The sequence below is a fragment of the Gorilla gorilla genome, chromosome 18 (genome assembly GCF_029281585.2).
Source record: "Gorilla gorilla gorilla isolate KB3781 chromosome 18, NHGRI_mGorGor1-v2.1_pri, whole genome shotgun sequence".
Taxonomy (NCBI): domain Eukaryota; kingdom Metazoa; phylum Chordata; class Mammalia; order Primates; family Hominidae; genus Gorilla; species Gorilla gorilla.
In genome coordinates this window covers 101,317,588-101,344,924 of record NC_073242.2, presented here as the reverse complement: position 1 = coordinate 101,344,924, position 27,337 = coordinate 101,317,588, and the positions used below count along the sequence as shown (strand labels likewise).

The 27,337-nt window shown below is 46.1% G+C and overlaps 1 protein-coding gene across 12 annotated transcripts; it reads left to right on the top strand.

Annotated features, from left to right (window-relative positions):
• ZNF821 (zinc finger protein 821) lies at positions 1-24,971 on the top strand. 12 transcript variants are annotated; one of them, XM_063700316.1, is made up of 9 exons: positions 7-64; positions 1,384-1,446; positions 3,226-3,343; positions 4,637-4,753; positions 16,629-16,754; positions 19,627-19,772; positions 20,433-20,537; positions 22,722-22,888; positions 23,984-24,971. In XM_063700316.1, the coding sequence occupies exons 4-9, from the start codon at positions 4,714-4,716 to the stop codon at positions 24,636-24,638; spliced, it is 1,239 nt and encodes a 412-aa protein (XP_063556386.1). In that variant the 5' UTR covers positions 7-64; positions 1,384-1,446; positions 3,226-3,343; positions 4,637-4,713; the 3' UTR covers positions 24,639-24,971. The 12 variants fall into 12 exon arrangements, with proteins under 12 accessions (XP_004058008.1, XP_055222406.1, XP_063556386.1 ...); XM_055366429.2 differs by having other exon boundaries at positions 33-164; XM_031002829.3 differs by lacking the exon at positions 7-64 and adding an exon at positions 599-746 and having other exon boundaries at positions 3,256-3,343.
• The last annotated feature ends 2,366 nt before the right edge of the window (positions 24,972-27,337 follow it).

Genomic DNA, 27,337 nt, shown 5'->3' with positions numbered 1-27,337 from the left:
TGGTTACATTCAAAGCCTCGGGAGCCGAAGCCACCGCGAAGCGTGGGGGAATGAGGCGAAGAGGGTTTGTGACGGTGGTGGGGATCCGGGCTAAGGAGAGTGGGGTGCCTGCGGCGGAGCTGTGGTTGGGGGATGTGGGTTTTGTGGCTGAACTCGATGGTGGGGTAAGAAACCAGGATCGGGGCTGGGTAGGGTGGCGTTTACACGTCCAGGAAGGTCTGGGGGAGCTGAGCGGCTGAGACAGCCAGAGAAAGACCTGGGAATGGGCGAGGGGTTCCGGAGCCCTGGAACGCGGGCGAGCCTCTCTCGGGCGCCCGGGATTGGGCGCTCCCCGGAGCCCCTCCTCTCCAGAGCCCCTCTCCTCAGGCCCCGCCCACAGCGCCGGGCGCGCGCCGGGCCGCGGGGAGGGGGACCTGGCCGGCGCGGGGGAGGGGGAGAGGGAGGCTCGTGCACGCGCCTCACTAGCTGCGGGTGCGCGAGCCGCGCGCTCCCGCCGCCCGCGTCGCCATCTTTTTCCCCCTCCGTCTGTCTGTCTGCTGTTGGCTTTGTCCGTCTGCAGCGCCGCCCCTCGGCTCCCCGCCACCGGCTCGGCTCGGCCCGGAGCCCCTTCCGCTCGCCGGGGCCCAGTCCCGGAGCGCCCCGGCCCGGCTGGCTTGGGCTGAGGTCCCGGGTCCATTGTCCGGCGGTCCGTCTGTCCGGAGGCGGGGCCCAGGGACCCAGAGCGCAGCGCAGCGCCGAGGCGCCGGGTAAAAAGACCCCCGAGCCCTCCCTCCGGGTCCGGGCTGGGGATGCGGGCTCCTCGCCCCCTCGCGGCCGCCGGCTGTTGGTCCTTTTGTCTGCGCTGGGGAGAGGGCCGGGGGCCAGCTCCGGCCTGGGGGGGCAGCCCGGGCTCACCCTCCCCGCTTCCAACCCCAATTCCTCCCCGGCCGCTCCTCCTGCTGCCCCTTGGCGCTCTCGGGCGCGGGGCGCGGGGTGCGGGGCCGGGGGGCTTTCGCGCGGGCCGAGGGCACCCCGCCTCCTCGGGCCCCCGCGGGGACGGCCCCGGCGTCTGACAGCCTTGGGTGGAGCTGGGGGAGGGGAGGATGGGCGTGGGCGTGCAGACCGGGGGGTATCAGTCCCCGCGTCTGGGTCTCGCAGAAAAGCTTCTAAATTTAGATTTCGGAGATTGTGTTGTCTAAGGGTTTGTCTGAGCCGCCTTGGAAGACCTCCGGCTCTTGTCAGGCTCTTGTCTGGTAATTCCTGGGAATTTACCTGGGCTCATGCTTGAAGAAGCAGAGGGACCATCTCGGCTGATTAGACACACGCCCCAGACCCAACCCTAGGGGTCAGGTGAACAGCCAGGCGGCTAAGTGACCAGCTTTCTTGTCCTCTCCTTTTTGGCAGATACAGATCACTTGGATTCAGTCGAGTTTGCTTTGCTCCGTGGGAACTGCACCAGAGCTGGAGGTGGGAACGCACTCTCTTTTCATCAAACTGAGATTTCCACTCGTTTTTTTTCTTGCTAAAGTCTGTGGTGTGCCCTAGACGCTGCAACCTAATACCTGTGGGAGAGCAGAGACAGTGTTCAGGGGAGACATTGCACCTTCCCGAGGACTCTTAACCTTGCTCTGAAGACAGACAGAACTGCTTTCCTTTTAAAATGGAATCCCTTTAGACCTGAATCTCACCGTTTACCTGTCTTTCCAGCCCATGTTCAGGCAGCTATCTATTTACATTTTTGGTTTGGTTTGGTTTCAGGTTTTGGCTTGGAAATTGAGGCAGTGTTAAAAGTAAAACAAAATGAGTGACCTTTAGGGCTGTATGTCTCGGTTTTATTAGCTTTAACTGCCTATAAAATAGTCATCTGGCCTCTGAGATCTTGCTTTGTGGTCAAGAGTGTCCTTTCAGCGCCATTTATTTATTTACTTATTGATTTTCAACAGCCCATGACCCCACAGGCTTGTTTTTGTGGGTGTTTTTGTTATTATTTTCGTTTCGTTGTGTGGGAGGGGACTGTAATTGCTTATTTTTCTCTTGATCACTCAGGTGTGAAGTCCCATTGGGTACCATCTGGTCAGTTCCCCATTTGGCCACTAGGAGGATTATAAGATGCAGCGGGCACTGCTGATTTAAATACGCAGACACTCATCTCTGTCTTTTGACTTGGAGCTTTAATATTGAAATGTTGCCTGGTTCAAATTATTTGGCCTTCCTTCAGAAGGGACTTTATTACCTTTATCTTACAGTTTCAGTTTCTGATCTTGAAGACAGAAAATATAAAAATTAGTCAAGATTCTGTTTTTTCTTCTATAATAGAGTATGTATATATATTTAGCCTCAATAGATTATCACATTAGAGGAGTATATTTTATTTTTTTAAATTTTTATTTATCCTTTTTTTTTTTTTTTTGAGACGGAGTCTCGTTCTGTCGCCCAGGCTGGAGTGCAGTGGTGCGTTCTTGGCTCACTGCAACCTCCGCCTCCCGGGTTCAAGCAATTCTCCTGCCTCAATCTCCTGAGTAGCTGAGATTACAGACATGCATCACCACGCCCAGCTAGTTTTTGTATTTTTAGTGGAGACGGCGTTTCACCATGTTGGCCAGGCTGTTCTCAAACTCCCGACCTCAGGTGATCCACCCGCCTCAGCCTCCCAAAGTGCTGGGATTACAGGCGAGAGCCACCGCCCATGGCAGTTTTTTTATCTTTTTTTGAGATGGAGTCTCACTCTGTTGCCCAAGCTGCAGTGTAGTGCCTCCATCCCAGCTCACTGCAACCTCCCCTCCCCAGGTTCAAGCGATTCTCATGCCTCAGCTTCCTGAGTAGCTGGAATTTACAGGTGTACACCACCATGCCCAGCTAATTTTTGTATTTTTATTAGAGGTTTCACCATATTGGCCAGGCTGGTCTCAAACTCCTGGCCTCAAGTGATCTGCCTGCCTTGGCCTCCCAAAGTGTTGGGATTACAGGCGTGAGCCACGGTGCCTGGCCATATTTTTAAAAATATTAATAGAGCCTGCATTTCATTACCTTTCCACTTGGTGATTCCACACACATATAGGAAATCCAAAGTGTGATATTCATTCACTGCTTCCATGAATAAAACAACTACTTGATTAGAAAAAACTGACATACACAAAACTTAGAGAACATACACTATCAGCACTCAGTATATTGCCCTCTAAATAGTTTAAATTTATTTTTATTGTATACATTTAGAGTTTTGTTTTGTTTTGTTTTTAATTAAAGGTCTGAAAAAGAACTGTGTTTGATATGCAGATATGCTAGAAGACTGCCTGAAAGCTGCTTCCTTTGCCACTTCCTGTGGAGGCCTGTCTTTGCCATTTGCGGTTTCTTTCTTCTTTTGGTAAGGGGAGGCAGGATCTGATTATAGGTTTGAGGTCCTTCTAGCTACATAGAGGAGTTAGTTGGCATAACAGGAGGTGAGTCTTCATTAACTGGAGTACAAAGTATAGCTAGCAGTAGTCTCCCATAACTCCTCTTAAGGCAATAAACTATGATTTTATGTTTGCTTATTCAATGTGAGTATAACTCAAGAAGGCAGGAACTGAAAGAAAACCTAAGAGTGTGACCAGATCCATATTCCTGTCTTTGGTAGGAAAGACAATCCCTTTTTATTCTATGTCTTTATTCACTCTATCTTTCTAAGAAAATGACACAGCTATCGATACTAATCCATCTCAGATTCTCTAACAATGCTTAAGGCTGGGGCACTCTTTCTGTAGTTAATCAGGAACCTTCAGGCTTACGTATATATCCCTTCCTATATGGGGTGGGGAGCAGATGCATGTCTTGGCAGCATTTTTCGTTTGGGGAACTTTTCTCTTTATTCCTCCCACTGTTCTCTTTGCTACCCAGAGGCTAGATTGAGAAGAGCCTCTAAAGTTATTAACTTTGACCACCTCTCTGGAATGTGTGAGGAGGGCCAGGTGGTATTCCACACTGGGGTGTTGAATTAGTACTCATCAATGTGGATGGCATCTGTCTTTTCTGGTGAGAGCCCGTCTTCAACATTAGAAGTTTGATTTGCTGAGTGCCATGTCATTCACAGTGCAGCATAGCATTGCGCCTGTATCACCAGATAGAGGCTTTATTTCCCATGCTGTTCTCATTTACAGATGCCTATTTGAGACATTTTCTGTCTCGCAGGGATGTGATGCCTTTGCTACCTCTAGGCAAGATAACATCATGAAAAATCCGCTGGTGTAGACTGCAGGGCTTGACTTCCAGTGGGCATGTGACATGTGAGCTGCCACCCTCTTTGGCTTCCTTTTGCTTCCTTTTGCAATTCATGGGAGTTATCCCCTTGAGCCCACAGTACTTCTAACCCTGGATGCCTGAGTTTTACTTCCTCTTTTATCCTGTGACCTTGATCGTGATCACTTAACAGTATTCTGGATTCCAAAGATGGATTTAGAGTATAATTCTCTAAGTCCTCTGAGGGAGTCCCCTCTTAAACTTTCTGGGACCTTGACGTTAGGCTAGAGATTTATTCATTTCTTTCTTTCATTAGTTCAGTTATTTATAACTGGTGAGTTTTATATGCTCAGGAGCTGTTTTTTAAGGACATTTTATCTTTAAATTTTGTGTAACTGCTGGGGAAAATGACATGTGCTAACAATAACCTTTTTTATTGCAGGTTAGCATCTTGCAAGGAGGTAGTAACATATCCAGTCGTGAAACTGGGAAAGACCAGAGCTCTTGCATCAGGGAAACATGTCCCGTCGGAAACAGACAAATCCAAATAAAGTTCACTGTGAGTATCGGGCTTTGTCTTCTGGAACCTGGGAATGCTAAGGGGTGGAATGGAAGAGTAACCTGAATTTAGGGGAGAAGCTCACGCTAATTTGTGAAGAAGAAAAGTTTAAATGTGAAACACAGTTTGCTGAGCAGAAGAGAAAAAAAGAAAGAAAGAAAAAGGGTTAAAAATGTTGGAAATGGTGGATTTAAAGTGTGTCTGGTTGCTGGGGGAGGTGTTGGAAACCTATCTTAGGGGTATGTACACTTGATATATCTTTAATATCACGTTAACAGACAGTTATAGGATACCTACTCTCTGCAGATCCTTGTGCTAGATGTCAGGGCTGTAAACCAATATAAGATCTATAAGACCGTATTGTAACCTCAGATATATAAATATGAATGATAGTATATGCCAATTGCCAAACAGATGCTGCAGACTGTATGTACTACAGAAGTTCGGAGGAAGGAAGTTAACAGAGCTCAGTGGACTGAAGTAGCAAGGGGAATGCTTAATGGAAAAGCCTCTAGACCATGCGCCTGAACTGGGCCTTAGAGGGTAGAAAATGGATTTGAAAAAAAAAATTAAAAAACAAGAGGCAGGGAGAGGGAACATCAGGTAGGGAAAGTGAAGTGAGCAAAGACAGAAGCAGGAATCCACATGTTCAGAGGACAAGGAGACTTTATATGAAGCAGAGGTCTCATTTGTTCAAAAGTCAGAAGATGTGAGGTTAGAGATGCTTAACTCTACACGTGGAAGCCTGAATGCCAGGCCAAGTTCAAAGTTCATTCTATAGTCCGTAGGGAACTACTGAAGGTTTTTAAGCAGGGAGAGGGGAGTGACATTTAGAATACAGTGTTTTGGTACTATGAAGCAATTTGTGGGATGGATCACAAGAGGGAGAGGCTAGAAACCAGAAGGCCAAGTATACACTATTACCTTGTGTTGTTTTCAGCAGTGTCACATGCATGTTTTTCTTTGCTTTTTTTTTTTTTTTTTTTTTTTTGAGACAGAGTCTCGCTCTGTCACCCAGGCTGGAGTGTAGCAGTGTGATCTCTGCAACATCGGCCTCCTGGGTTCAAGCAATTCTCCTGCCGCAGCCTGCCGAGTAGCTGGGATTAAGGTGCTCGCCACCATGCCCAGCTAATTTTTTTGTATTTTTAGTAGAGACGGGGTTTCACCATGTTGGCGAGGCTGGCCTTGAACTCCTGACCTCAGGTGATCTGGCCACCTCGGGCTCCCACAGTGCTGGGATTACAGGCATGAGCCACCGCACCTGTTGCATATTTTATTTCAGTAATTGCATAGTAAACTTCTAGAAGGCAGAGACTATGTGCCGTATGTATTTCCTTATATTTCCTCTTTACTTCTAGCACTACTCATAGAAGGTGTTCAAAAAGTGCCTTCTTAAATTGACATTAATATCTACGCAGATTTGAGATAATTAGCCATTTTTCTATTATCTGGGAAGATAATCATTCCCACCCAAATGTTCGTTAAAAAGACAAATAGTGGCCGGGCGCGGTGGCTTGTGCCTGTAATCCCAGCACTTTGGGAGGCCGAGGTGGGCCATATCACCTGGGGTAAGGAGTTGGAGACCAGTCTGGCCAACGTGGCAAAAAACTCATCTCCACTAAAAATACAAAAAAAATTAACCAGGCGTGGTGGCAGGCGCCTATAATCCCAGCTACTCTACTTGGGAGGCTGAGGCAGGAGAATCACTTGAACCTGGGAGGTGGAGGTTGCAGTGAGCCAAGATCGTGTCACTGACTCCAGCCTGGGCAAACATAGACTCCATCAAAAAAAAAAAAAAAAAGACAAATAGTTCCCTATTATTATGAACTGTTTGAGTAAAGTGCAGCAACATTTGAAGAGAATTCAGAGGTATAACAGATGAAAAGCTTGTAAAAAACAAAAAACCTATATATATGTGTGTGTATATATATATATAAAATATATATACATATATGTATTTATATATTTTTTATTTTTTATATAATATATATAATTTTTTTTTGAGATGGGGTGTTGCTCTGTTGCCCAGGCTGGAGTGCAGTGGTGTGATCTTAGCTCACTGCAACCTTGACCTCCTGGGCTCAAGCGATCCTCCCACCTCAGCCTCCCAAGTAGCTGGGACTACAGGTGCATGCCACCACGCCCGGCTAAATATTTGTATTTTTTGTAGAGACGGGGTTTCACCATGTTGCCCAGGCTGGTCTTGAACTCCTGAGCTCAAGTGACCTACCCACCTCAGCCTCCCTAAGTGCTGGGATTATAGGCATGAGCCACTGCAGCTGGCTAAAACCCTACGTTGGAGAGGACAGATTAGTCAAGTAATTGACAAGATAACTAAAATTTCTTAAAAACATACTATATAGGCTGGGCGCAGTGGCTCACCACTGTAATCCCAACACTTTGGGAGGCCAAGGCAGGAGGATTGCATGAGCCCAAGAGTTCGAGACCAGCCTGAGCAACATGGCAAAACCCTGTTTTTACAAAAAAATACAAAAAAAACTAGGCCTGGGGGCATACATCTATAGTCCCAGCTACTCAGAAGGCTGAGGTGGGAGGATGGCTGGAGCCTGGGAAGTTGAGGCTGCAGTGAGCCAAGATTATGCCACTGCACTCCAGTCTGGGTGCCAGAGTGAGACCCCGTCTCAAACAAACAAACAAAAACCAAAAAACTATATCCCAGGCACTATGCACTTTATCTGAATCTTACTGGGTTACTTCAAGAGTAGAAGACAAAATAGTATAAACAGAGGAATTAAGAGGGTTTTGATATTTTATACATTAATGAGATTACAATAGCAAACCTCCATATACCATTCTTTCTTCTATTTAAGTCCTGGAAAAGTGTAAAATGGAACGAGTTGGATGCTTCTAGGAGTATATTCTGGAATGGGGATGTGCAAAGGCTACTTAATACACAGATGAGTGGTTTAGGGAAGATTTAGAAATTGCTGCTAAAACAGCAAAATGCAGTGGGCTTGCATGTGACGATTGTCAAGGAAGATAAAATGAAGTATCTTTAGCCGAGCTCGGTGGCTCATGCCTGTAATCCCAACACTTTGGGAGGCCACCGCAGGATAACTTGAGGCCAGGAGTTTGAGTGCAGCCTGGGCAACAAGGCAAAACTCCATCTGTACCAAAAATACAAAAATTAGCTGGGCGAGGTGGCACACACCTGTAGCGCCAGCTACTTGGGAGACAGAGGTGGGAGGATCGCTTGAACCCAAAAGGTCGAGGCTGCAGTGAGCTGAGAGAGCTGAGATCATGCCACTGCACTCCAGCCTGGGCATCGGAGTGAGATCCTGTCTCCAAAAACAAAAAAAGAAAAAGAGAAAGAAAAAAATGAAGTATTTTAGCATAGGCCATCCATCACAGGGTTTTAGGATTGTTTCTCCTCTCTGGTTGATAAAAGACACAAGTGACCGGGCACAGGTGGTGCACGCCTGTAATCCCAGCACTTTGGGAGGCCGAGGCAGGTGGATCATGAGGTCAGGAGTTTGAGACCAGCCTGGCCAAGATGTTGAAACCCCATCTCTACTAAAAATACAAAAATTAGCCGGGTGCAGTGGCAGGTGCCTGTAATCCCAGCTACTCGGGAGGCTGAGGCAGGAGAATCACTTGAACTCGGGAGGCAGAGGTTGCAGTGAGCCGAGATAGTGCCACTGCACTCTAGCCTGGGCAACAGAGCAAGACCCCGTCTCAAAAAAATAAATAAATAAAAAGACACAAGTGTGACCCCAAGAAGGCATCTGGAAAGGTACTCTTAGTAGAAATGATAGGTTCACAAACAAGGCAAGTATAGGAGTTGGGTGTTCACCTACAAAAGCCATCTGTCCAAGAGCCTGCTTAGATTTGAGGAAAGTAGCTGGTGGGGTGATGGTGTGATTGTAGTAAGGCCAGGGGAGCCACTTCAGGCTTGTGTGGCCAATGTCTATGCCCACGTAGCATATATCCATAAGCTCCATCTCCCTGCACCATAGTCAAAGCCAAGATGAGCTAGTAATGGAGTTGAAAAATAGACGGAGGCTAGGCGTGATAACTCACGCTTGTAATCCCAGCACTTTGGGAGGCCAAGGTGGGCGGATCACCTGAGGTCAGGAGTTTGAGACCACCCTGGACAACATGGTGAAACCCTGTCTCTACTAAAAATATAAAAATTAGCGCCAGGCATGGTGGCTCACGCCTGTAATCCCAGCACTTCGGGAGGCCGAGGCTGGCGGATCACGAGGTCAGGAGATCGAGACCATCCTGGCTAACACGGTGTAACCCCGTCTCTACTAAAAATACAAAACAAACAAACAAAAAATTAGCCGGGCGTGGTGGTGGGTGCCTGTAGTCCCAGCTACTCAGGAGGCTGAGGCAGGAGAATGGTGTGAACCTGGGAGGCGGAGCTTGCAGTGAGCCGAGATCGCACCACTGCGCTCCAGCCTGGGTGACAGAGCAAGACTCCATCTCAAAAAAAAAAAAAAAAAAAAAATTAGCTGGGCATGGTGGCGCATGCCTATAATCCCAGCTACTCGGGAGACTAACACAGGAGAATCACTTGAGCCTGGGAAGCAGAGGTTGCAGTGAGCCAAGATCACACCACTGCACTCCAGCCTGGGCGACGGAGTGAGACTCCATCTCAAAAAAAAGGAAAAAAAGAAAAACAGATGGAAAAACAGGCCATGGAGGTGGGGAGAATATCACACATCCACAGTTGCATAAATGAAGTTACAGAGTCAAGCGAAAGAACATTGTTTTGAGGTGGAGTAGGTGGGACTTTGCAGGCTCTTTGGAGGTGGCCATTACAAGGGCCTTTACTGCGGGGCTGTGAGCACAGATGTTCAGCTACAACTAAAGAGCAGACCCCCAGGGAGGGGCTGTTTTCAGTGACGCATTTGGTCAGGGAGCCATGAAGGCTTCTCAGGTGATACACTAAGCTTGACTAAAAAAGAAAAACTGAGATTTGCTAGTTTCAGAGGACCTTCTATTTATTTGTTATTTGGGAACTGAAGCTGACCCTACCCTTTTCAAAAGATCATCTTTTCATTGCGTATGGCAATAGTGACAAGTAGAAATAGGTAATTTCATTTTCTGACCATGTGAGTCTCCTATCACCTTGCACTGAAATAGAACCAACTAAATATATTTAATTTAATGCTGCTTGTCTATTAAAAGTAAATGAAATGGGGCCTAGCGTGGTGGCTCATACCTGTCATCTCAGCACTTTTGGAGGCTGAGGCAGGCAGATCACTTGAGGTCAGGAATTCAAGACCAGCCTGGCCAACATGGCAAAACCCTGTCTCCACTAAAATCCAAAAAATAGCTGGGCATGGTGACACACGCCTGTAATCCTAGCTACTTGGGGGGCTGAGGCAGGAGGATTGCTTGAACCCAGGAGGCAAAGGTTGCAGTGAGCCGAGATCACGCCACTGGACTCCAGCCTGGACGACAGAATGAGACTTGGTCTCAAAAAAATAAATACACAAAATAAAGTAAATGAAATGGACTCAAGGTCTGGGGGGCAGGAAAGTCTGCATTAAGCTTTGCTTAAATATAAAAGTTAATTGACACTTGAGCAGAGTAACGGCTGAGCTTCATTAGATCTGCCTTCTGGGAAGACGAAGATTGTGTGGCATGAAACTAATAGGCCACCTAAAGGGATATATTAAGAATTCCCAGGTCGGGCTCAGTGGCTCATGCCTGTAATCCCAGCACTTTGGGAGGCCGAGGCAGGTGGATCACCTGAGGTCAGGAGTTCAAGACTAGCCTGGCCAACTTGGTGAAACCCTGCCTCTACTAAAAAAATATAAAAATTAGCTGGGCATGGTGGCGGGTGCCTGTAATCCCAGCTACTCGGGAGCCTAAGGCAGGAGAATCGCTCTGACCTGGGAGATGGAGGTTGCAGTGAGCCAAGGTCGCGCCATTGCACTCCAGCCTGGGCAACAAGAGCAAAACTCCCATCTCAAAAAAAAAAAAAAAAGAATTCCAGCCAGGCATGGTCGCTCACACCTGTAATCTGAGCACTTTGGGAGTCTGAGACAGGAGAATTGCTTCAGGCCAGGAGTTCGAGACCAGCTTGAGCAAAATAGTGGGACCTGATTTCTACAAAAAATTTAAAAATTAGCCAGGCACAGTGCTCATGCCTGTAATCCCAATACTTTAGGAGGTTGAGGTGAGAGGATTGTTTGAGCCTGGGAGTCCAAGGTTGCAATGAGCTATGATTGCAGCACTGCACTCCAGCCTGGGTGACAGACCAAAACCCTATCTCAAAAAATATATATATATTTTTAAAAAAGAATCCCACTGCTGTAACCCAGCAACATTTGATGGATCCACATTAGAAGCCAGTGGGCAGCTGCTTTGGCACTTGCTGGGTTTTTATCAGGACTGTTTTTATGTCTAAATCACTGGCATGATCCTTTCCTCAGAAATATCTAGTTAGACTCTTGTATTTTGCCCACTTCACTTCATTAATAGACTCGTTACAGAGCTTTTGAAATAAAAGCCCAAAATTGTTATTAGTTATGGAAAAACTGCTGATGGGCTGAACTCTGTGTTAGACCTTCTCCCTACCTCCTTCCCCATTTTACCCCTTCTGAGTACAGTTTTGTTTTTTTGAGACGGCATCCTGCTCAGTCGCCCAGGCTAGAGTGCAGTGGCATGATCTCGGCTCACTGCAACCCCCACCTCCCAGGTTCAAGCAATTCTCCTGCCTCAGCCTCCCAAGTAGCAGGGATTACTTGCGTTCATCACCATGCCCAGCTAATTTTTGTATTTTTAGTAGAGACAGGGTTATGCCATGTTGGCCAGGGTGGTCTCAAACTCCTGATCTCAAGTGATCTGCCCACCTCAGCCTCCCAAATTACTGGGATTACAGGCATGAGCCCTCGCCCAGCCCTGAGTACACATTTCTGTCAACTACTTGTAGAAAGGTTGAAAATACAGTGTGTCGTACACTTTCATTTAGTGTGTTTGAACTAACCAAACCACTAAGCAAATGAAAACCTCTTTTACTTGAGAGACTTTTGCTTTCAGATTGTAAAACACATGAGTGACTTAAAACTTTCAACTTCAACTAAAAGCTTTACAAAGAGAAGGAGGAATAAAAGCCTTTGAAGTCCTTTCTCCTATAAAAAGCACAACTTGCTTAGTTTTTATTTATTCTGTTAGCATCCTCGTGAAGTAAATGGCTATGTTCCCCACTTTCGATAGCACCGTGGATTACAAAGACTGTCAGCTAGAAATGGAATCCTAAGCTCCTCACTCGCAATACTAGCTCATTTTTCCTGAACTGGATATCTGCTCTCTTTTTTTTCTTTTTTTTGAGACGGAGTCTCGCTCTGTCGCCCAGGCTGGAGTGCACTGGCGTGATCTCGGCTCACTGCAAGCTCCACCTCCTGAGTTCACTCCATTCTCCTGCCTCAGCCTCCCGAGTAGCTGGGACTACAGGCGCCCGCCACCACGCCGGCTAATGTTTTTGTATTTTTAGTAGAGATGGGGTTTCACCGTGTTAGCCAGGATGGTCTCGATCTCCTAACCTCATGATCTAACCCCCTTGGCCTTCCAAAGTACTGGGATTACAGGCGTGAGCCACCGCGCCCAGCCTGTCTGCTCTCTTAAAGAATGTTCCAGCTGCTTTACTTAATTGTAGTCAGTTTGAAATTACATTTGTTTAACTGCACCAAGGACCCAAGAGAGAACTGTAAAATCTTTACCTTTCTAATAACTTTCATCTCATTCCTCTCATCTGTTCTCCAAACTTGCTTACATGGCCTTGTTCTCATCTGGTCTGAAAAACCTTAACCAGGCCGGGCGCGGTGGCTCACTCCTGTAATCCCACCACTTTGGGAGGCCAAGGTGGGTGGATCACCTGAGGTTGGGAGTTCGAGACCAGCCTGACCAACATGGAGAAAACCCGTCTCTACTAAAAATACAAAATTAGCCGGGCGTGGTGGTGCTTGCCTGTAATCCCAACTACTTGGGAAGCTGAGGCAGGAGAATCGCTTGAACTCAGGAGGTGGAGGTTGCAGCAAGCCGAGATTGCGCCATTGCACTCCAGCCTGGGTGACAGAGCGAAAAACTCTGTTTCAAAAAAAAAAAACCTTAACCAAGTTGCAGACAAACAGTATTTTCTTGATTTTGTATCCAAAAATAAAAGGAGAGAGAACACCTTGGTTTTTATTGTGAGAATGTAGTTGACTCTTAGCTATTAATAGACAAATAAATACACATATTAAATAAGATGGCTGCCCTACATTAATATCTAGGGACCAGAGGATTTTTTTAAACCTACTCCAGAGGTCTCAAGACAGAAGGGAATAATAATTCTAATATTATAAAAATAGGCAGTTCTGTAACACTTCTTAATCACTAGTATCTCCATAGATCACATTAGACATTATACGGCAGTTAACATGACATGCTTTTAGCAAGTCTCACTGCCTTCTTATGAAGGGATAATTCTGGACAATTTTATTTGGAGATTAGGTAAATAGTAACTACTGGAAGATAATTCACATATCTTATGAGGTCTGCTAAAATTGCTTATTTTTTATGGTTTTGATATATTTTGCTTTATGGTGATGTTTAAAATAGGAATAGTTCTGAGGAATAAAGTTCACCTTTATTCTTTTTCCCAAGTCAGGAATAGACTAAAATATAAGAACACAAGCTTTTCTTTCCAAATTGCCAAAAAGGAGTGACAGAATTAACTTCTCCCGGTTACACCAGGTGAAATTGCCTAAGAGTCCTAGATAGGCAAGTTGTGTTGAACAGACTCTCTCTCTTTCCATGAAAGCCTCAATATTTAGACAACATCAATAGAAAAAAATAACTTTTGAGCTCAATTTGGAGACGAAACTGAATTACTGACTCATCTCGAAAGGTACATATCCTTTTAGGTGTCTTTTTACTAATCCAATGGTGAATCCAAGAAAGAGGATAGAATGTTTATTCTTAGTATGTTCTAAATCTAGCTGGTTTCTAAGTTTCTTTGGAGACCAGAAGTATCACTGATGAGAAAGGTCTTCCCCTTGGTAATTATATGCTAGTACGTAACTTGTTCCTTAGTGCTATGTCTGCCCATAGCTCCTAGGTCTGAAAACATGCACCTACCCCAAAGAATTCAATAACTATTACAGTTGGCCCTTGGCCAGGCACAGTGGCTCATGCTTGTAATCCCAGCACTTTGGGAGGCCGAGGCAGGAGGATCACTTGAGGTCAGGAGTTCAAGACCAGCCTGGCCAACATGGTGAAACCCCATCTCTACTAAAAATACAAAAATTAGCCAGGCGTGGTACTGGGCACTTGTAATCCCTGCTACTCAGGAGGCTAAGGCAGGAGAATCTCTTGAACACAGGAAGCAGAGGCTGCAGTGAGCCAAGATCACGCCCCTGCACTCCAGCCTGAGACTCTGTCTCATATTAAAAAAAAAAAAAAAAAGGAAAGTACCAATTGGCCCTGGTCTTGGTGCAGTGTAACCAGCATGGAGAAATTAAGTATTTCACTTCTGCAAAGGGACAAGGAAGTACTCCCCCATCGAATTCATTTTTTTTTTTTTCTCTACCCAGTAATTTATATCCAGTGTGTCATCTTGGATATTGCGAAGATGGACTTAAAACAGCTTATTTTTCCTTTCCTTGAGGGATATGTAGCTAAGAGTACACTTTAACATGAACCACCTCCATTCCCAATCACAGTATGAGTCATAATAGCCATAATGTTAGTTACTGTAATCCAAGCATGATAACTTATGATGTGGTATCAGAACCATCATTTGTCTTTTGATCATATACTGGCCCTGATAACATAATTTTGCTATTTGAGTTGTATGTATCCGTTTCTCATGGTATGAAGGAAACACTAACACTAGGATCAGAGCCATTCTCACACAGAGATAAGAGTTTGTTTTCAGCAAAACCATCTGAGGAAGCTTCTAACCTTCTAATTACATCTCTATTAGAAGGCAGTTAAGGAATATAGACATTAGGCTGGGCGCAGTGACTCACACCTGTAATTCCAACACTTTAGGAGGTCGAGGTAGGGGGATCCCTTGAGAGCAGGAGTTGCAGATCAGCCTGGACAACACAGTGAGACCCTGTCTATACAAAAAATAAAAATATTGCCAGGCATGATGGTGCACACCTGTAGTCCCAGCTACTCTGGAAGCTGAGGTGGGAGGATTGCTTGAGACTGCGAGGTTGAGACTGGAGTAAGCCATGATCACACCACTGCACTCTAGCCTGGAGGAGAGAATGAAACCCTGTTTCAAAAAGAAAAAAAAAAGAAAAAGGACATTAGAGTTAGATCTGGGTTTGAATACTTGGTTCCACCGTTAACCTTAGTTTTCTCCTAAGTAAATATAGATAGTAATACCTACCACACAGAGTTTTGCAGAGAATTAAGGTGAGGTGATAACTACAAAACACTTACCATAGAGCCTGGAGCTTGCGAGTGTCAAACTATTATTAGTGTTTGGTAGCTGGCATATAATAGATGCCCAATGAATGTTTGCTGAATGAATGACTAAGGGGATCACATGAAGCCTACTCCACATCAAGTCTTTCACTGCCCAAGGTCTAGGAGTGCAGGTCAGCTCACCATTTAGTTCCTCCCACATCACTGTATCCTATCTCAGAACCTGAGCCTGTATGCCTGCGTACTTTCCTTTCTATCTTCAGCAAGAAAGGGCCTGGCTATTGTCAGACATTTCACTAGGGCTTTTTATTATTCCCTCTTGCTGGCTGGTGAATGGGGACTGTAGTTTCTACTCTGACTGAGATAATAGAAACCTCAGGAAACCCAACTCTCTTTTCTCCTTATGCCTGGTCTCCTGGAAATAAAAGGGCACTTAGTATACTAACTCTTCAGTAGCCTCATGGATCCCAAGCAGAGTTCATGAGAAGTAAATGCAAAATCAAGGATAGGCCTGGGGCTTTGGGATACTACATTTAAAAAAAAACTGGACTGGCCGGGCATGGTGGCTCACGCCTGTAATCCCAGCACTTTGGGAGGCCGAGGCGGGCGGATCATGAGGTCAGGAGATTGAGACCATCCTGGCTAACACAGTGAAACCCCGTCTCTACTAAAAAATACAAAAAAATTAGCTGGGCATGGAGGCGGGTGCCAGCACTGTACTCCAGCCTGGGTGACAGAGTGAGACTCTCTCTCAAAAAAAAAAAAAAACTGGACCAAGAAGACTACATGAATATTATTTGTTGTAAATTAGCAGTGTGTTTCAGGAAGTTTGTTCTTCTGCAGAAGTGAGTTCATATCTATTCTTCTTCTAGTCCACTATTCAACCAGTTGTTAATTTTCTCATGGCTAATTATGATAAACATTATAAAGAAAGTCAAGGAAGAACTTCCAGGGTACGTTTTGGAAGAAGAGTGGATGAAAGATGGGGTTAGAGAGACTGTTATTTAGAAGGATGATTTGAAGCACTTGTTTATAGTCAGAGATAAGATACTGAGTCAAGACCATAATGCTAATACATTAAGGTACAGAGACTTGGCCCAGATTTGTTGCCCTGTCTTCATCCCATCACTTTGCCCCTTCTTGCCTCTATCTTCCCAATCCTGATGGAAGGTTGTAAATGGATTTGAGAGTCTGCAGTTACATTTGTGAAGTAGCAGTTGATCACCTTTTGAAAGGAGTCAAGACTAGGAGGATTTAAGAGGAGCAAGTGATGCTTTCTAGAGCATCTGGCTTACTGCCCAGGAAGAGCAGCTGCACCCAGAAGCTGTTGGAGGCAGCAAGCTGACTTGGAGATGAATGACTCCACCACAGGGTACCTGCCTGTCTCCTACCTTTGAATGGTCTGACCTTCCAACCAGCTTGCCTGGGGATATGCTGCCCAGCTGGTGGCCTGACTATTTTTCCTTGTGACCACCAGGGGATCAAGTATTTGCTGGGCTAGAAGAGCAAGCCCGCCAGGCGATGATGAAAACTGATTTTCCTGGAGACCTTGGCAGTCAGCGACAAGCTATCCAACAACTAAGAGATCAGGACTCCAGTAGCAGTGAGTTCTGCACCTTCTGGTAATGACTCAGGGCAATGGGAGAAGAATTATCAGAGTGTGTGTGCTCTGGGGATTGTGCATGGGGGTTGGGAGAAAGACATGAAAAAGGAGATATGTGGATCCTCATTGTCCCCAAAGGTGGTCTAAGGTGTGTGGGCATGTGTTTATCCAGAAAAAGAGGACAGGTTTGGCATTTTATTTATATATATATAATTTTTTTTTTTTTTTTTTTTTTGTGACAGAGTTTCGCTCTTGTTGCCCAGGCTGGAGTGCAATGGCATGATCTCAGCTCACTGCAACCTCCACCTCCCAGGTTCAAGCGATTCTCCTGCCTCAGGCTCCTGAGTAGCTGGGATTGCAGGCATACACCACCATGCCCAGCTAATTTTGTATTTTTAGTAGAGACGGGGTTTCTCCATGTTGGTCAGGCTGGTATTGAACTCCTGACCTCAGGCGATCCACTCACCTCGGCCTCCCAAAGTGCTGGGATTACAGGCGTGAGCCACTGCACCTGGCCGATATATATATTTTTAACTTATGGACTACAGTACTTGGCACAGTGCCACATACAGATAGGTTTGTTGGTTGTGATAGGCAAGGATATAGGAATAAATAGTGCTCAAGCAGTCCCTGGGTTAGGTCAAATGAAAAGAAAAAAAATCCCTGTCTCCTAGGATCTATGTATTTGTAATCAATAAAATATAAGGGTGGCATTAATGAAACCTTGCTTGAAGGCCCAGTTTTAATGTTAAACAAGAAGATTTGCTTAGTAATGAGGTTATGCACTGTATAAAACGCAAACGTCAAGGTCTTCCCATACCAATTCCCTAAGAAGATCCCTGTGGTTACGACAGTAGCTGTTACAAGTTGAGCCTCATGGATTGTCTGTCTGTCCTGTGACCTGTCTGAACAAACACGTCTTGAGATGTGTTTTCCTAGGAAGATTTCAGCACTTTCCCCACCTCATCCATTTGATATTGGTTATTATTAGTATGAATTCAGAATGACTTTTCCAATTTTTCACCACATTTGAGGCTGGGTTGGGTAAAAATGGAGAGAGGACTCTGCAACCTTCTAGGAACTTGTTTCCACCCAAGCTAATAATTAAGCAACATCAACAACATAAAATAATTTAGCAATTAATTGCTCGGGCACAGAAAAATGAACCCAAACATGTCTGGAAAACCTATGGAAGCCACCACTTTCTTGAGTAGCAGGTGGGAATTACAATATCTGCAAACATCTAATAGTTTTCCATTCTGAAGGATGTACTATCCCTCTAGACAGTACACATTTTTAAAAAATTTTTCTAGTAGCAAGATATATTTGGATTATTGCAAAATTACAAAAATATGTTTGATATATCACTTTATATTATATAAAGTTTACAAGTATTTCAGATAAGCTGGGGAGAAAACATGGTATGATGTAATCTGTGCCAATCCTTCATTATTGAGTTGGATTCAAATGAAAGGAGCTTTGGGCTAGGAAATAAGACACACAAACCATAGCTCTTTCCAGGCCCCAAATCCAGTCCACCAGTTGCCTGGAGTATCTATCTAATAAGGACACATGTAACTACTAGCAGATGATTTGGTTAGACCTTCTCATGAAGAAAGGGAATATAACTAGTTTTGCCCAGGAAGAAGGGAAATATGTTGCTCACATACTGGTGGATTTAGATATTATGCAAGGGTAGTAGAGAAGACAGGCACACTGTTAGCTAGGAAATCTGAGTTTCTTGCGGACAGCCTGGTGAGACTCTGCCCTATATTTCTCTCTTGCTCACATCAGGCCCAGAAGTCCAGGATCCAGGTGGGGTTAAGATAGGGCTGCAGTGTGACAGCTTCCCTAGGCTTGGCTACTTCTTGTGATCTTCAAGGTACTAGCACTTTATTTTTTCCCTTTCAGAAAGAACTACATTCGTTATTTGTTTCTCTGATCTGTTTTCATTTTCTATTTTATAAGTAATAGAGAAGAAAAATCAGCTCACATAAACCTTGCAGACTCCCCAGCCACAGGCAGACCTCCTCATAGCCACATCCTACCCCTAAAACTAAAACAAACTCAATTCCTATGTTAGTCACAAGAAATTACATTTCATCCTAAAGAATGGCCCGTTCCTTCCACTTAATGCATTCGGTTACCCATCAGATAATCCAAATAATCAACAGAAACAATGGACTTACTTAGTTTAGAATGCCATGTTACAATAGTAGAGTAAGAACCTAGTGAGTCGGATACCACTGCAAAGTGCCTGAGGTTGGTTGCTGTGCTAATTTTTCCACTGTAATGAGCAGCCCTTTCCCCATAAAGTGACATCATTTCAAACTCATTTACTACTGCTTCCATTGCTGGTAAGAGGGAAGAAAAACTTGATGTTTCTGTAAGTGTGCCTTGAGGTTTGCTGGGAAAGAAGAGATTAGTGGGGTTCAGAGTAGAATAGTATAGTGACACCGTGGAGAAGTTGTGCAGGGGGCTCATGGCGAAATCAGTGGAAAGTGTTGGTAAGTCAGAGGTGGTGTACAGTGGGAATGGGCCCAGTGTAAGGTGCTTGGGGAGGTGTGATTTGAAGTGTGAGATATTTGAAAACCATGAGTCAGAAAGATTATTTTTATAATCATGTAGAGGGCACGATAACCATTTCCAATGCAGTTTTGCTTCACATCTTCCCTTTACGTGTATATGGCATAACAAATGACAGCTATAGTTGGTTTCCACTTGACATAATATGTACCCAACAAAACTATATAAACTATATTATGGAAGATCTGAACATGTTTTCTATTGTAACTGCCAACTCCAGGGTGGAGAGCAGCTCAGGATGTATTCATGCAAAAATCAGAACAAGTGACCAGTTTGTGTGTTCCAGGTGACAGTGAGGGTGATGAAGAGGAGACGACACAAGATGAAGTCTCTTCCCACACATCAGAGGAAGATGGAGGGGTGGTCAAAGTGGAGAAAGAGTTAGAAAATACAGAACAGCCTGTTGGTGGGAACGAAGTGGTAGAGCACGAGGCAAGTGACAATGGCCCCTGGGTCCAGGTCCAGCAATGCCCTACCCTTCTGCCTGCCCTGATGCTGCTCACCCCTGTGGCACAGTCTTGCCTCTGATGGTCTCCTGGGCCTGCACGGGAGGCCTCTTCCTTCATGGCACCAGAACCCACACCTCAGACTCTCAGTTCTCGCCACACTCAGCTTTCCTTTTCCATCCACGAATCACTGCGCCTGTGCACAGCTCTCTTTCCTGCAGCTCCCCACGTCTTTCCAGACAGGAGAGAAACTTTGTTGAAGTAGAAAGCTGACTTCCCAAGGTGGACTCTTGAATGTGCTTGCAAATCTAAGTCAAGGTGTCACCTGGAGTGCCACCTTCTCACTAACTTGTGCCCTGAGGATTCCTGAAAGGAACATGACAGGAAAAACGCTACCCCTGTCTGCAGAGTTTATCTTCAGGGAAAAAAATCGATTGGCTCTCTCTGAGGCAATCCTGTGTCCTCATGGCTGAAAGCCATAATTCCCTCTCAACTATTACTGTTTCCTTCAGCCCACAAAGGGAAGCTAAGAATAACATGCGCCATCAGTCTGGGTTCCTTTTAACAGGATACCCTGTTTAAAAAGCTGGGGCAGGGAAGAGATGAGTAAAGAGTCCTAATGAGTTGCCTATTTGTTGAATCACAGGTCACAGGGAATTTGAATTCTGACCCCTTGCTTGAACTCTGCCAGTGTCCCCTCTGCCAGCTAGACTGCGGGAGCCGGGAGCAGTTGATCGCTCATGTGTACCAGGTATGGATCGGGGAGCTGTGTGCTCTGGAACACAAGTGTGGGCAGCTTGTCTGTAGCCCAGATCCTGGTTTGGCCTTTGTCTCTCTCTGGCTCCTGAAGGAGTCTTGGGTTGTTGCTTCTATTAAGATTCGTCTTAGGGAGGCTGGGCGCAGTGGCTCATGCCTGTAATCCCAGCACTTTGGGAAGCCGAGGCGGGTAGATCACTTGAAGTCAGGAGTTCGAGACCATCCTGGCCAACATGGCGAAACCCTGTCTCTACCAAAAATACAAATATTAGCCAGGTGTGGTGGCATGCGCCTGTAGTCCCAGCTACTCGGGATGCTGTCATAGGAGAATTGCTTGAACCCAGTAGGCGGAGGTCGCAGTGAGCCAAGATCACGCAATTACACTCCAGCCTGGGTGACAGAGTTAGACTCTGTCTCAAAAAGAAAAAAAAAAATTCAGCCCAAAGCCAGGTGTGGTGGCTCACACCCAGAATTCCAGCACTTTGAGAGGCTGAAGTGGGGAGGATTGCTTAACCTCAGGAGTTCAAGACCAGCCTAGGCAACATAGCAAGACCCCAGCTCTACAAAATTTTTTTTTTTAATTAGTTGGGCATGGTGGCTTGCACCTGTAGTACCAGTTACTTGGAAGACTGATGTGGGAGGATAGCTTGAGCCTAGGAGGTTGAGGCTGCAGTGATCATGCTTCAGCTAGGGTGACAGAGTGAGACTGTATTAAAAAAAAAAAAAAAAGAGATTCTGCTCCAAGCTTCCAACATTTTAGAAAATAAATGAGATATATTAGATAAACACGTTCTGGGTTTCTGGGCAGACACACTGTGAAAATTAAGTGATTTTTTTTCTAAATTATTTAATGTATATTTTAAATAGTGAAATAGAAACTAATGTATACTAATAATGAGGGCTTTGTGTTAAAGAAAAGAAAATTAGTTAACATGGGCCAGGCGCAGTGGCTCACGCCTGTAATCCCAGCACCTTGGGAGGCCAAGGTGGGCGGATCACTTGAGGTCAGGAGTTTGAGACCAGCCTGGCCAACATGGTGAAACCCTGTCTCTAATAAAATACAAAAAAAATTATCCAGGTGTGGTGGCGCACGCCTATAATCCCAGCTACTCGGGAAGCTGAGGCAGGAGAATGGCTTGAACCTGGGAGGCGGAGGCTGCAATGAGCTGAGATTATGCCACTGCACTCCAGCCTGGGTGACAAAACGAGACGTGTCTTAAAAAAAAAAATTAGTTAACACAAATGGTATGTTAAAAATTAGTGTGAACCAGGGGATCCGAATACCAGACTTTTGTGTTCTTTTTACCATGATCCAATCACAGGGCACCTGTACCTCCTGGTCGGTGTTGACAAGGCATCAGCACACATGGCAGCCTGGGCTGTACCATAAAGATAGTTGGTTCATGAGGACAAGTATTTCTTCAGAAGACTATCTTGAAAAGATTGAGAAAGCAAGATATAAATACCTGCTGCATACCAGTATTCCAGGCCAGCTTCTAGATTTGGCCTTTATTGTTCCCTTAACACGTATTTGTACCTGCACAGTGTGAGCCAGGGAGACAGAGAGAAATTATCCGAGACATGAATTCCTCTTAGGCTCTGAAGAGGGCTCTGGCGCCCCACTGTTGTTGTTGTTGTTTTGTTTTTGAGAAAGAATTTCGCTGTATTACCTAGGCTGGAGTGCAGTGGTGTGATCTTGGCTCACTGTGAACTCCGCCTCTCAGGTTCAAGCGATTCTCTTGCCTCAGCTTCCCAAGTAGCTGGGACTACAGGCGTCTGCCCCCACACCGGGCTAATTTTTGTATTTTTAGTAGAGATGGGGTTTCACCATATTGGCCAGGCTGGTCTTGAACTCCTGACCTCGTGATCCACCTGCCTTGGCCTCCCAAAGTGTTGGGATTACAGGCATGAGCCACTGTGCCTGGCCCCCACTGTTCCTTAAGTCAGCCACATGTCCCAGAACGTAGGCAGAGCTCAAGCTAATGAAATCTAAGCAGTGGTCTAAATGGCCAGGGCCTCTAATGTAAGAGACTGACTTTTCTAGGGGCTAAACAGAATACTTGGAAGTTCCTTATTCTGAGACTAAAGAAAGGGGACATTTCCCAAAAGTCATTTCTAAGTGGGTGCAGATTGTCCTGGAGGTAGCGCAAGACTGACAGATCAAGGCTCTGTTTTACAGCACACTGCAGCAGTGGTGAGCGCCAAGAGCTACATGTGTCCTGTCTGTGGCCGGGCCCTTAGCTCCCCGGGGTCATTGGGTCGCCACCTCTTAATCCACTCGGAGGACCAGCGATCTAACTGTGCTGTGTGTGGAGCCCGGTTCACCAGCCATGCCACTTTTAACAGGTCAGCTGGGCACTTATCCCTGTTGTGCTGGGAGCAAATTACTGGGTGTGAGTTCTGCTTTCTGAAGTCAAAGCGAAGGCTAGAAATAGGTAATGCAAAGGCAGCTGATGCATGCTCCTTGGAAGTATAAGTAAGAAGGCTAGGAAACATGCCTTTTCCCTCACATAGCCCCAAAGGAAAATGAATTCCCATTTATTTTCCCATCAGAATATCTTCAACTAGAAAGAGATGTAGGCAGTTCCAAGAACACTCATGATAAAGCATGGAGAAAGAAGTTATAGGGTAGAGAGGACCCTGGCATGAGGATGCAGTCTCCATCGTGTCCTAGGAAGACTGGAACGTTGGGTCCTTGTCCCGTTTGTCTAGTGTACAGTGCAGAGTCTGCCTTTGCATGCAGGTAGTGTGAGGGAAGGAGGTGAGTTGGTGGTCTGCACCTTGCCTGAAGGAGGTCTCCACCTCCAGGAGCCTCCATTCCCACAGCAGGACTGCCCCTGCAAAGCTCTTATCAAAACCATTATTCTGGCTTGAGTGAAAACACCAAGGGTTTGTCTGATTTCTGGTGCATTGCTGTGGCAGGTGGCTCAGTTAACTCCAGATGGGCTTTTAGAGTTGGTAGACACCCGGCCGGGCACAGTGGCTCACGCCTGTAATCCCAGCACTTTGGGAGGCCGAGGCGGGTGGATCACAAGGTCAGGAGTTTGAGACCAGCCTGACCAATGTGGTGAAACCCCGTCTCTACTAAAAATACAAAAATTAGCCGGGCGTGGTGGCGTGCACCTGTAATCCCTCAGGAGGCTGAGGCAGGAGAATGGCTTGAACCTAGGAGGCGGAGGTTGCAGTGAGCCGAGATTGCGCCGTTGCACTCCAGCCTGGGTGACAGAGCAAGACTCTGTCTCAAAAAAAAAAAAAAAGTTGGTAGACAACTCTCACGCGAAGAGAAGGGATGGAGCAGTAGAAGAGGTCCACCAAGCATTCAAACTGACCCCTTGTGGTGAGCATGGAGCCACTGGCCTCATAGGAAAAGAATAAGGCAGGGCTGGAGTCCCGACTCTTGCTAGAAGGAAACACTAACCATCCAAAATGTTTCCTTTCCAGTGAGAAACTTCCTGAAGTACTAAATATGGAATCCCTACCCACAGTCCACAATGAGGGCCCCTCCAGTGCTGAGGGGAAGGATATTGCCTTTAGTCCTCCAGTGTACCCTGCTGGAATTCTGCTTGTGTGCAACAACTGTGCTGCCTACCGTAAACTGCTGGAAGCCCAGACTCCCAGTGTACGCAAGTGGGCCCTACGTCGACAGAATGAGCCTTTGGAAGTACGGCTGCAGCGGCTGGAACGAGAGCGCACGGCCAAGAAGAGCCGGCGGGACAATGAGACCCCCGAGGAGCGGGAGGTGAGGCGCATGAGGGACCGTGAAGCCAAGCGCTTGCAGCGCATGCAGGAGACAGACGAGCAGCGGGCACGCCGGCTGCAGCGGGATCGGGAGGCCATGAGACTGAAGCGGGCCAATGAAACCCCGGAAAAGCGGCAGGCCCGGCTCATCCGAGAGCGAGAGGCCAAGCGGCTCAAGAGGAGGCTGGAGAAAATGGACATGATGTTGCGAGCTCAGTTTGGCCAGGACCCTTCTGCCATGGCAGCCTTAGCAGCTGAAATGAACTTCTTCCAGCTGCCTGTAAGTGGGGTGGAGTTGGACAGCCAGCTTCTGGGCAAGATGGCCTTTGAAGAGCAGAACAGCAGCTCTCTGCACTGAACCACACCCTCCTGCCTGCCCTCCTCCCCACCTACCTACCCACCCACGCACACCCACAGCCACGAGGACCAGTGCTGCTGCCACCCACGAGGCCCTGTCCTTGCTGCCAGAGGCAGGCCTGGGTTTATTGCAGGTGGACCTGAGCAGCCCTTGCATATGGGAACAGGATGATGGGGTCAGGAGGGACCTGGCTCAAGGCAGCTCTGGACAAGGGAGCAGGCAGTCCAGAGAATTGGCCTCCCCAGCCCACTGCCACAGGCTGTGCTTCTAGGACTGTGGGGCCCCTGTGTGGCCCATGAAGTTGTGAAGTCAAATAAATTAATTTTATCTTTACTGCCCCTTTCTTGCTTTTCTCTCAATGTCATTCTAGCAAATGAAGTGATCTAGGAGAAACCTGGGTGGAAATTTTCAGACAGTGGCTTCTGGTGGCTTGCCGTTTTCTTAGGGAGGGTGCTCCTCAGCTTAGGCTGTCCAAGCAGAGGTCCTTATTTGGGCCTTTACAAGTTGCCGAGGAATTAGCATGACACCGAAGAAAGAACCGATGTTGACTGTGATGATTATTCCCACAACCATAATGAAGATACCTGTGGTCCCAAGGGCTGTTTAAACCTAGCTTACCTTTTCTAGCTTACCTTTTCCAAACTCAGAAGAAGTCTCTCCTCATAACTGGTGTTTTCTAAAGACTATGCAATACCTTCAACTAGGTGTGCAACTTTTCCCAGCAATATTGTCGAACATTTACAATTCTAGACAGTAGTCAGCTGCATCTAGGAATAGGCTCATAGAAATAGCTGCAATATTAAGGTGCACAGCACCAAGAAACTCATGTTTGCATTTTATTTGTGTTTTATTTGTTCACCAGAGGCAAGGTAGGAAAATAAGCTCACTGAAGAAAATCCAGAATTAAGGCGGTAAGAGAGCTCAGGTCAATAGTGGTTAAGGCTAGGGGAAAATGATTACTCTGGCAGGTTGTATGACTGCCAAACCATGGAGGAGACAAGAGCTGAGGTCATTTCTAAAAAGTTTCTGTGATGGTACAGAACAGGCACAGAACCTTCCTAGCCTGCACCAAAGGTTGTGTTCAGTTTAGATAATTATAGATCTTGAGGTCCAGAAGGAAGTGCCCTAGTTAAATTGTAGCCAGAAAAATAACTATGCCAGGAATGCGGACTTCTTCCAATATCTTAACAGGGAAACTTGGATTCCTCTCTGACCTCCATAGGTCCAAGGCTGTTTAACAGTGTCAACTGACCCCCACCAAACTAGGGGTTTTGTTTTTTGTTTGTTTTTTGAGACGGAGTCTCGCTGTGTTGCCCAGGCTGGAGTGTAATGACGTGATCTTGGCTCACTGCAACCCCTGCCTCCCGAGTTCAAGCAATTCTCCTGCCTCAGCCTCCTGAGTAGCTGGTATTACAGACACGTGCCACCACACCCGGCTACTTTTTGTATTTTTAGTAGAGACAGGGTTTCGCCATGTTGGCCAGGCTGGTCTTGAACTCCTGACCTCAGGTGATCCCCTGCCTTGGCCTCCCAAAGTGCTGGGATTACAGGCGTGAGCTACTGAACCCTGCCTGGAGTTTGCTTTTTTGAGAAAGGATATCACTCTGTCACCTAGGCTGGAGTACAGTGACAAGATCATAGCTCACCATAACCTCTTAACTCCTGGACTCAAGTGATCCCCCTGCCTCAGCCTCCCAAGTAGCTGGGACTATAGGTGTGCACCACCACGCCCAGCTAACAAACTAAGGTACTTTCACCAAGCAGGCTAAAATATTTGTTTAGAAAAATACATTTAAAAGAAAATACTTAGTTGGCGTGCTTGTAATCAATCCCAGCTACTCGGGAGGCCGAAGACGAGAATCACTTGAACCCGGGTGGTGGAAATTGCAGTGAGCTGAGATTGTGCCACTGCACTCCAGCCTGTCAACACAGTGAGACTCTAAAAAAAACAAAAAACAAAAAACAAAAAAAACTACTTAATTTACTTAATTGACCCAAATGCCTTTCTCTCAGAGCTCCATACTGGAGTCCTACTTGGGATGCTTTAAAATGACTGAGTCCTCACTATGTGCCACAGATGATTCTAAGCGCTTTACATAGATGATCTCAATCTTCACAAGAAACTCTGAATTCATACAAACTCAAGAGTTGCATCTCTGGGTTCAGAAGTGCCCTGCCACTTACTAGCTGTGTAACTTTGGGGAGGTTACTTAACCTCTATGTCTTGGCTTCCTCATCCACAAAATGGAAATAATACTAGCAACAAATGCTTGTCTGTACATACAAAGCACTTAGGATATTTTGTAGCCCATAATAAGTGTTCCATAAATGCCATTACTAGTGGCAAGCTTTCTAAATTTTAGGCAGTAGCTATGATTGGGGCTGACTTATTCCAGCAATTTCTGGCAGTATTCCTGAGTAAAGAATTGGGGAGAAGGCCAGCAGCGAAGGCACCTACAGATCCTTGTGATTCCACTAGAATCTAAGTCTTCAGGTAGACTTCCAGGTCTCTGAAATCCACACCAACAGAGGGGAAAGACCATGCTTGAGGACAAGCTCATGCCATCTCCCTTGAGCTCACCGCACAAATATAGCCACCATTTGTGTTCCATTACAACTGCTCCCACAAAGGTTTCTATCCCCCCCCTCCATGGCCACCATCTAAGGCTGGGATAGGAAGAAGGCGCAAACACCAAAAG